Below are 11,412 nucleotides of genomic sequence, written 5' to 3'. Positions count from 1 at the left end.
CAATCCGAAAATGAATCTATTTTTGAAAATATTTAATTTTTGTTGGTTCAAAATACAACTGGTTGAAAATTATTTCTTTTTAGTTGAGAATTCACCTATTTTGTTCGAAAATTCAACTATTTATTTAAAGATGAATTTTGTTGTCAAGATTTTGATTTTACATATTTGATATTTGTAGAAGCAAATAAAATTAAAAAGTGGTTTGTGATATTTGACCTTTTTTCCATTTAAAATTATTTCACTCCCTAAATCGAGAAAATATTTTATATAAATAAAACAAGGTAATTAAATAAATAATTATACAGGTTTTCTACAAGAATTTCAATATATTATTAAGATCCTCTCCACATCCATCGATAAAATAAATACATAAATTATGTGTTATTTTACACATATATTGCACTCTATAAAAAAAAATCAAATACCGATTACAATAATATCCGAAATAATATCTAATAATATCACGAAAAGTACTTATGATTTTAAAACCAATTTGTTACTAAAACTTATCAGTCATGATAAAAATATCTGTTGTGACTAGAAACGAAACCTTGTTTCTTTTGCTTTTTACATAATTTGTACAAAATTTTAGCCTTAGTTCTTTGCGGCAAGTACAAATACTTTTTTAATTTCAATACTTAGTACTCACTCTACTCATTCCTTCCGGTGCAATTGCACAATTTGCAAAAAATTGCATTACAAATCTTTGGCTCACTCTTAATCGTATTTTTTGTCCTCGAAAGGGTTAAGTTATAAATTAAAATTAGTAGTATAAAAAGTGGTAACTAAAATTGAAAAAAGTTGAAAAATATTACTAATCTTCTGATTTTTCGGCCTTGGGTTCCTCCTTCGCACATTCTGCTTTAGTTTTCTCTTCCGCTACTTCAATTTTCTCTTTGTCGTACTTTTCCCATTCATATCGGCCCGGAAGTGGTTTTTCTTCAACGAAATCAAAATTCCACCTTTCTTTTGCCTGAAAGTTCTCATTTTTTATTGCATAACAATGAAATTATTAACTATTATTATATAATAATAATTATTATATCAATAACCTTTTCTAAATCTTTTTTGTGTTCTTCGATTGCAATATTGAGTCCATTGTCACTGTTTCCAGGCTTTTCTCCATCAGAAAACAACCTTCGACGAACTTTTTGGATTCTAACTACTTCTGGGGCATCAGAGTTCTGATCTTGCATCGCAAGTCGAGCCCTGAAACAAATAAAAGTCAAATTTAGTTAGCCACAAATCTGGGGAATCCAAACGTAAACAGGCAGGGCCGTTTGAACCGTTTCCAATTGGAATACATCATATTGCGCAATATACGAGAGTGCGTATCTGCGCATATCGCGCAACATACGCAATCGAGTACCCGCGCACTGCGCCCTTCTGTTACGCTTCTGGTGTTTTTCATGCACGAGTGGCAACCGTATCTCGGCCTGCGAGCTAAGAAACTGAATGAGACAACAGTTCTTGGAAGGCCGAGACCGGAGGGACGGAAACCGAGAGTTTGGTGTAATTGTTCCAAAATTAATTTTCAAAATCTGTCAGGCCGTTTAAAAATTACATGTTGCTATTTTTAATACTTTTTTACCATCAGAATGACGTCACCAATATGAACAACCCCCTCTCCATTACAAGTCCAAAATTTTCCTTCAATTTCATTTAATCATCAATTTAAATAAGACAATGAATTTTTCACACTAGATTTTTCACACTAGATTTTTCACGAAAGTAGTGCAATATATTTTTTGAACTACAATTATTGTATCGGATTGCACTATATATTACATTTTCAAGAATGAATTTTTAATTAAAAAATATTAATTTTCTACCAAAAGAAATTAATTTTCGACTACATTTTTTTTATTTTTTCTTCTTCAGAAAACAGCTATCTGTTAAACCAGAAAGGATCAATTTTCAACAAATCAGTTAGATTCCCAACAAAATAATTGAATTTTCAACAAAATATTTAAATTTTAAACATAAAATGATAACTCTTCGACAAAAAAAGTGAATTCTTAAGGACGAATTTTGAACTTTCAACTAAGCAGTAGCATATTTAATAAAAAAGATAAATTTCCAACCAAAAAATTTAATAGTTGATATTTTAAACCAAAAAGTTTTTAAGGTTTGAATAAAAAAGTGTAATTTAACCAAAAAAGACGATTTTTTGAGTAGACAATTGAAATTTCAATTTAAAAACAAAAATTTTTATTTCCGAAAAGTCTAATTATAAAGAAAAAGAGTTAAATTTTCAACAAAATATTTGAATTTTTATCAAAATAATAACACTTTAAACAAAGCTATCAATGTTCTATTGTATATTAGTAGATTTTTTAATTAAAAAAATTAATTTTCTATAAAAATAAAAAGGAATTAACAATAAAATACATGCCTTTTCAACCAAATTATTAAAACCTGAACAAAATACAATTAATTTTTAACTAATAATAGAATAGTTCCATTCGCAGTTAAAAAAAAAAATATCTTTCATGCAAAAAATAACGATATATCTAAAAAAAAGTTTAATATTTACCCAATAAAATTAATTAATTTGAAATTAGTTAATTGAATTTTGAACGAAAAACGATCAATTGTATTAATGAAAAGAATTTGCAGCAAAATACATAAATTTAATAATGCAATTTTTAATTTTCGACCAAAAAAAATAATTATTCAAACAATAATAGAATAGTTTAATTATTAGTTGAAAAAACGAATTGCCTACCAAAAAAGAACGAATTTTATAATACAATAGAAAAATATTAAATCTTCTACTAAATAGTAGAATTTTAAACCAAAATATTTGATTGGCCCAAAAAAATGTGTCGGTTCTTTTAAATAAATCTTCTGGTAGATAGAATATTTTGTTGAGTAAACCAAAAATATTAGTTGGTTCAATCTAATATTTGGCTGAATCATTCAAAAATATAATAGTTAAATTTTCAACAAATAAAATCATTTTTATCCAAAAAGAACATATATATTAGAAAACAATTAAACCTTCAACTAAATAGTATCATTTTTAACTAAAATATTTGACAGACCCCACAAAATCTTTTCGTTGTTTCAACCAAAATTACTGGTAAATAAAATGTTTGGTTGATTGAACCAACAAATTTTGTTGAATCAACCAATACTAGAATATTTAAATTTAAAAAAAAATACGAACTAATTTTATAGAAAATAGTTAAACCTTTAAATAAATTTTCAAAGCAACAAAAAGTAGAATAGTTAAATTGGCAATTTAAAAAATAATCATTTTTAACAAAAAAAGAGCGTATATCAAGAAAATTGTTAAATCTTTTGCTAAATAGTAGAATTTTTAATCAAAATATTTGATTTGCCCAAAAAAATGTGTTGGTTGATTCAACCAAATATTCGAGTAGATAGTGTTTGGTTGTTTCAACCAGAACCTTAGGTTGGTTCAATTAAATACTTAGTTGAACCAACCAAAATTTGTTTGATTAAACCAAATTTTCATGTATATCCAAGAAAACAGTTTTATTAGTTCAAGAATTTTTTTCTAAGTGCAACAAGTAACAAGTGCAAGAAAAGGCCGCGAAAAATCAAGATCGTCGGTCAATATACCGTTAGATGCATTGGCATGTACTCAACTTCCGGCATTAAGTACAAACCTGTGTTGTCTGTAAACTGTAAATGCGCAAATATTTTATTGTCCAACTTCTCTTATAAATTTCTGAAATTTGTTAATCTTAACAATAATCTTAATATTTTGTAAACTATTGTTATAATTTTCACATTTTTAAATAATTTATTATTTTTAAAATGGGACATTGAATAATGAAATGAAATAACCTCGTTCTAATATCGGGTTAATAATTCTCTACATGAAGGGTGACGAAAACAAAATGCAGGGACCGGGCAATTGCCAAAATTACTGTTAACTCAATTACTGCATTGTAGCATCAGCAAAACAATTCTGCACGATTTATGTTCGTGTTACATTAACACCAAGGTCTTTCGCTCTCCCTGGTAATTTGTATAATTAAATAATCAATTTGTCGCGTCATTAGCACTGCATTCCTTAAATTTTTATCCATAATTAATTGCTTAGTCGATTAATTATGTATTAATCTTTTTTGAATTATATAAACTTCAAATTAAAACAGACGAGATTTGACTGATGAAATTAATCAAGAATACTTTGACTGAAGGAACAGTTATTTTTACTGACAAAACAGTCGTTTTAATAGTTGAATCAGTCATTAACAATGACTAACTTTTTTGCTATGATAAGCCAGTAATATTATTTCTAAATTAAAATTATTGTTAGTATTTCTTCATTTTGAGAAATTATTTAAATTATCCATAAATGACTCATTAACACATTGAAAGTTACTAGTTATGTAATTTAAAAATATTGATTCAATTAGTGAATGTTACTGACTACTTTATTTTAAATGACTTATTTAATCAATGAACGATACAGTTTAGATTATTCAAAATTACTGATTCAGTCAGCGGGATTTACTGATTAAATCCATTATTCTTTATTGATAGAAAATAAATATTTTTGGTTCAAAATTGAACTTTCCTTTTAATTTTTTTTTTAAATTTGAACTTCATTGTTAAAAATTAATTTCTGGCTTGAAGGTTTATCACTTTAAGCTAAGAAATTATCTTCTTACTAAAAATCGAACTAAGTTGACATTTTTTTGTTTTGAAAAATAATTTTGTTAATTAAAAATTGATTTGTTTCATTTTTCGATTGACAATTTGTCTTATTCAGTTGAAAATGCAACTACTTGGTTGAATTCTACTGTTTTCATTTCAAATAAAAATATTTTTATTTTTAAATATCACATATTACATTTTTCATTCAAAACTTCTGCTTTGTGAAAAATTAATTAATTTAGATGAAGATTTATTACTTTAAGTTGACAATTCATCTTCTTGATAAAAATCGAACTAAATTAAAATATTTTTGGTTTAAAAATTAATTTTGTTAATTGAAAATTGATTTGTTCCGTTTACGGTAAGAAGTTGATCTTTTTTTAGTTAAAAATTAAACTGTTTAGTTGAAAGTTAAACTAATTCTTTGTTCTTTTGTTGAAACTTTAATTATTTGCTACAAATTCCATGTATATTGTTAAAAACTCGTTTAGTTTGTAAAAAATCAATCCTTTTTTTTTTAATTCATCTTTTTGGTTCAATTCAATTATTTTTTATTTAAATTTTAATATTTTATGTTTGAAATATCAACTATGAAATTTTTTGCTGAGAAATCATTTTTTTTTAATTGAAAATTCAGGTAATTGGTTTCAAGTTGAATTGCTTTGTTAAACATTTGTTTTATTGTTTTAAGATTAAATGATTGGGTTAGCAAAATTTTTCGCTTTTTTGGTAAAAATTAATTTTCTTAACTAAAAATTTATCTATTCCGTTTTTGTTTAAAAATTTATCATTTTTGATTGAAAATTCAACTATTTGGTTGCAAATTCAACTATTTGACTGAAAATTTACCTTTTTGGTTAATTTAAACTTTTCTTATTTCAAATTTTAATCTTTTTGGATTGAATGCTACCTCTTCTTGGTTAACTTAAACTATTTTTCATTTTAAATTAAAATCTTTGTGATTTAAGTGTAAACTGTTAAATATTTTGTTGAGAATCCATTTTTTCTTTTTGTTCAAAATTCATTTTTTCTCTTAAATTCGTCTTTTTGGGTAGAAAATTATCTTCTTTCCAAAAAAATAATTTGTTTTTTGTTGAAAAAATCCACTACTTTTTTATATAATTATTCTTCTAGTTAATGATTCAACATTTTAGTGGAAAATGTATGTGCTTTCTTGAAAATTTATTTATTTTTTATTTAAAAATTAATCTTTTTTAGTAGAAAATATAACTATTTGATTGAAACTTGAACAACTCGATTAATTTTTTTTCCTTGTTAAATATTCATCATCTTAGTTCAAAATTCATCAGTTAATTAAAAAATTTAAATATTTTGTTGAAAATTAATTTTTATTTAAAATTTATTTATTTTGTTGAATAGTTTTCTTTTTCGGCAATAAATCAATCTGCTTTCCGAAAATGATTTTTTCTTTTAAAATTTCAACTACTTAATTGAAAATTGAACTGCTTTATTAAAATTTTATTCTTTTGATTCGTGATTCAACATTTTAGTTGATAATTCATGCGTTTGGTTGAAAATTAACTAAATTGTTTAAAATTTGTTTATTTTTTGGTTTAAAATTAATTTTTTCAGCTGAAAATTTAACAACTTGATTGAAACTTGAACAACTTTGTTTTAATTTAATTTATTAATTCATATAATTTATTTTTAAATTAATTTATTAGTTTAATTTCCTTATTTCTTTAAAATTATTTTCAATGTTAAAATTAAAATTAACATTTATTTTTGTCACCCTAATAATCTCTAATGACTATGTTTCACTTCAACGAACATTACCTTGTAACTCGCAGAAGTAATAATGCAACTACAACTGCATTAGCACGCGTCCAGATAACGTGGACAATAATATCTATCCTTGAAAATGCCGTTTGTTTACAAGCAGAGAATTTCAGTTTCGTTTCGCAATTTAAATAAAACTTTGAAAGCTACAATAATTTTTGAGACGAAGAACTATCATGGTTATTATTATTATTATTATTATTATTATTATTATTATTATTATTACACCATTAAGCCATTTCCCTTTCGGGGTAATTTAACATATTTTATTCTTTATCGAACTTTTTTCGATCGCCATTCGCCGTGAATTGATTTTTAATGACGAAAATTCATTTGTTGAAAATCGAAGATAATTCGAGAAAATTGAATTTTCTACTGTTCAAATTTAAAGACAATTTTTTAAAAATTAAATTTTTAAATGTTGACAAATTAAGAAAATTTAATTTTCAACTGTTAAATTTTTTTAAATATATAAATTAAATTTTGAGCTGTTGAAACTTTGAGAAAATCGGTAATTGAATTTTGAACAGATTAAAATATAATGGTCGTAAATTGTAGATTATTGGAGAAAATTAAATTTTCAGCTGTTGAAATTTGAAGAAAATTAAAAACTCAATTTTTAAATATTTAACAAAATTAAGACCTCAATTTTCAACTGTTGAAATTTAAGAAAGTTTATTAATGAATTTTCAACCGTTTAAATTTAAAGAAAATTGAAAATTGAATTTACAACAAATAAAAATTCAATTGTCGAAAATTAATTAATTTCAACAGTTGAATTTTATCTAATTTTCGGATTATTTTAATTTTCAACGTTCCATTAAGAACTATTTTATTTTTATTATTATTTTTTTTATGTAGTAACCATTTTAGGATTTCAGAAGCTTTCCCTTTAAAATATTTAATTTGATTTTAAATTTCAATTTTAGAATACTGTCAAATTTTAATCGCTTCGAATTGGAAATTTTTTTATAATTCACAAGTTAAAAATGTCTAATTATTTAATTTTCAGCGCTTTTGATTTGAAATAGTAGTTATTCTATTTATTTTAATTTAAAACGATCCAATTTTTTAAACTGTAATCTGAAACTGTTCAGTTTTGAATTTCTTAAATTGTCCTATTTTCGAAATTTCTAGCGAAATTTTAATCTAAAATTATTTCATTTCCAGAATTTATAATTCTAAATAAAACTATTTTATCTTGAATGCTTTCAATTAGAAATAGTACAACTTCAACTCCTTTCTAATGGAAATGTAAAATTAAAAAAATTTTGTTTAAAATTTGTCAATTTGGACAGCTTTTGGCTAAAAATGTTACACCTTAAAATGCTTTGAAATGCTTTTTTGGAATGCTTTTATTTAGAAATGATAGAAGGAAAATTCCTTTTCATTCCATTTGAAATATTGCTTTTTTTTAACTTTTACCTAATCTACAATTATTTTATTTAGAACGGTTTCAATTAAAAATCGGCCAATACCATTTTTTATTTCAAAAACTTTAATTTCGAAGTTATTAAACAGTCATTATTATATCAAACATTTAATAAACTCCAAATACTTAAAAAGTTTTTTAACGTGTATTTTAAAATTGTTTATATTTTTAATGTTCATAAATAAAAATCTAGGAACGTGAACTCGCATTTTGAGCGCGTGCATTTAATAATAGTGTGGAAATAATTGACAAACGGTTAGTCGATTTCAAAATCAGTACACTTATCTACAAAATAAATAATACTTACGAAAGACATAAGTCTCTCATTATCTCTAAAATTGACGTTCTTCACAGAAACTTCCTTTTTCAGAGTGATAATATACAAATTGATATTCGGCTTGAAATTAAAGTCCAGTTTTCGCCGGACCCATAGGTTATGAAACTTTGACACGTGCTTCTATGCTAAGATATCACTTATTTATTTAGAATTTTTTCAAGCTTATAAAAAGAATTTTTATTCCTTGCAAATCACAGTTGGGTTACTATAAATATATAAGATTTGTGGAGATAATTTAAAAATTTTGAACACAACAGACCGAAACTCGGCGTCACCGGTGCAGAATCGGAGACGAACCGAGTGTTTGGGATCGATAAGTCTGACATTCGTGGGGGTGACTTCGTCACGAGGGTTGAAATTGATGCGCGCGCAAACCCTCTGCGCTTTGCGTCTGCACCGTATGTCCCTTTAATCTGTTTTAAATCAAAAATTTTTTCTGATTAAAAAATTTTTTTTCCTATTAAAAATACAGATTTCTAGGGAATTCGATGATTTCACGAGATTTCGAAGGTTTTTAAGAGATTTTGAAAGATTCCAAAGTATATCCAGGAATTTAATATTTGGTCAAATTTGTTATATTTTAAACGATTTAAAGAAATTCCAAAGGATTTCCGAAAATAATACAGGATTTTGAGGGATTTCGAGGAATTTTAACCGGTTTTAAAAGATTTCAATGGATTTTAATATACCTCAAAGGATTTCGAGAGATTCGAAAAGATTCCTAGGGATTCTCAAGATTTCAAAGGTTTTGAGGGATCTCGCAAGATTTCGGAATCTTTCTCCGATTTTGCCGAAAAATGAAATTCCTGAAGCTGTAAAATTCCCGAATACAATTCCTGAATTGGAAAATTCCCAAATAATAAAATTCCTAAATTGGAAAATACCGAAATAATAAAATTCCTGTATAATAAAGTTTCTGAATTCGAAAATTCAAGTAAAATAAAATTCCCGAGACTGTAAACTTCCTGAATTGGAAAATTAAAAAAAAAAGTCCAAATAATATAATTATCGAATAATAAAATTCCAGGAAAATAAAATTGCTGAAACTAAAATTCCCGAACTGGGAGTTTCTAAAATTATTTTTCTTTTCTTTCCTTTTTCCTTCTCAACTTTTACTCGATTTTTTGTATTTTAACGGATTTTAAGAGACTTAAAGTAGTTTTGATAGTTCTAAGGGTTAAGAATTTTTATAATTTTTAACTTCCTTGAGAGATTTAAGGGATCTTCAGAGAGTTGAGTCGTCTTAAAGTGGTTTCAAGAAATTATGTAAAATATCCATGGATTCAAAAGACTTCAAAGAATTTTTACATGATTTAAACAATGTTGAGGAATTTATTATATTTTCAAAATAGTTTAAAGGATTGCAAAAATTTTCAGGATAACATTCAATTTCGCTAAGACTTTCCAGACTCCCGAATTGAAAAATTCTCGAATAACAAAATTTCCAAACAATACAATTTCCGAATGATAAAATTCATTAATTGGAAAAATCCTGAAAAATAAAACTTCCGAATTAGAAACTACTCGAAAAATGAAATTACTTAATCAGAAATTCTCGAAAATTTCCAAATAATAAAATTTCTGTATAATAAATTTTCTGAATGGAAAAATTCACGAGAAATAAAATTCCCAAAACCTTAAAAATCGTGAATTAGAAAATTCCCAAATAATAAAATTCCTAAATTGAAAAATTTCCAAATAATAAAATGCCTGAATTGAAAAACTCTGAGATCTGCAAAATTTCTGAATTGGAAAACTGCCCAAAAATAAAATGGCCCAATAACAAAATTCCGAAATAATAAAATTTCCTAAAGTTTATAATATTATTGAATTTTAACAGTCAAGAAAGAAAACTTCCGAATTATAAGATATCCGATGTACAAAGTTCCCGAATTATAAACAATTACATTTTTTATCATTATTTTTTTTCAAATACAATAATCAAATATCAACAAAAAAATTATTTTTAATCTAACTTTCATTCAAGTAAGGATTTTTTTGAAAACGAGGAAAAATGACAGCAGAATTTTAACAAAAAATATGCGTTTCAATTAGATATCCAACTTTTATTTCGAATATTTTTGTCACATTTTTTAAAAAGAAAACCGATTAATTTTTTCAAAAAGAGTTGTTAATAATTTAATTAATAATATTTTTTGCGAAGAATCCTTTTGAGACTAAACCTGGATGCACATAGACCCATTTTTTTACAAATAAAATAAACCTTAATCTTAAAATCTTAAAGCGATTCCTCAAATAGTTTTCGAGATATTGAGCTTTTTATATTCAAATTATATCAAGAAGCCAACCACCCACGTTCCCTTTTTTATGTACTTTACCTGGGATAAAGTGAGATCGACGTGACCTAAACCCATTTCCAGGAATTCTTTAAATCCCTTGTCGGGGGTAGAGTGAATTCGGCGACAACCATCCGACAGGCACATCCCCCCCTCCCAATTCCAGGAGTGCCCCTCGCTTTTTATATCCCTTTTAAAGATTTTTTAAGGGTATGATGATTTTGATGACACTTACCCACCTGCCACATGCTGCCCCATTTCCAGTGGTCACCATCGTTTTTTATATCCCTTTATTGGGGGTAGAGTGTGTTTTCCGACACTCAAAATCCACTACCTCCCAAATTTTCAGGGGTGACCCCCGTTTTTATATCCCTTTTTGAGGGCAGGGTGAGTTTGACGACACCCAACCTACAGATAACTCCTCCTCTATTTCCAGGGATCACCCCTATTTTTTATATTCCTTTTTACCCGACAGTCACACACTCCCCTATTCCCCCACTCCGTTTTTGTAACCGTTTTGTTGGGACTAGAGTAAGTTCGACAGCAACGAACCACCAGACACGCACTCTCCCATTTCCAGGGGTCACCCCCCTTTTTGTATCCCTTCTCGGGGGCAGAGTAAATTTGGCATTACCCACTCCGCGGCCAGGCCCTCCCCCCTTTCCAGTTGCCAAATTATTTTTTATATTCCTTCCCGGAGGTTTAACCCTCAGCCGCAATCTCTCTCATTTCAAGGTCACCCACCAGCCACACACTCTCCCATTTCCAAGAGTCACCCCCCTTCTTGTATACCATCTCAGAGGTAGAGTAAATTCTGCAACACTCACCCCACAGCCAGACCTTCTCCTATTTCCAGGGTTCACCCTCATTTTTATATTCCTTCTCGGAATTTAACCCTTCCTGGGAGG

General features: G+C 26.8%; 1 protein-coding gene across 4 annotated transcripts in view; it reads right to left on the bottom strand.

The window, feature by feature from the left end:
* Positions 1-335: 335 nt before the first annotated feature.
* Positions 336-11,412, bottom strand: part of LOC117169091 (cyclin-dependent kinase inhibitor 1-like) — a 58,989-nt gene continuing 47,912 nt past the window's right edge. For 2 of the 4 annotated variants that reach the window (XM_033355217.1, XM_033355216.1), the window contains exons 2-3: positions 1,053-1,209; positions 337-973 (exon numbers count right to left, since the gene is read on the bottom strand). In XM_033355217.1, coding sequence (XP_033211108.1) covers positions 815-973; positions 1,053-1,196 — 303 coding nt within the window. In that variant the 5' untranslated portion in view covers positions 1,197-1,209 and the 3' untranslated portion in view covers positions 337-814. Of the gene's footprint in view, positions 974-1,052; positions 1,210-8,177; positions 8,500-11,412 lie in introns of those variants that run through there. The other 2 variants (XM_033355214.1, XM_033355215.1) reach the window with 2 other exon arrangements.

The sequence above is a fragment of the Belonocnema kinseyi genome, chromosome 3, assembly GCF_010883055.1.
Source record: "Belonocnema kinseyi isolate 2016_QV_RU_SX_M_011 chromosome 3, B_treatae_v1, whole genome shotgun sequence".
NCBI lineage: Eukaryota > Metazoa > Arthropoda > Insecta > Hymenoptera > Cynipidae > Belonocnema > Belonocnema kinseyi.
This window is presented reverse-complemented; position numbering and strand designations above follow the sequence as displayed.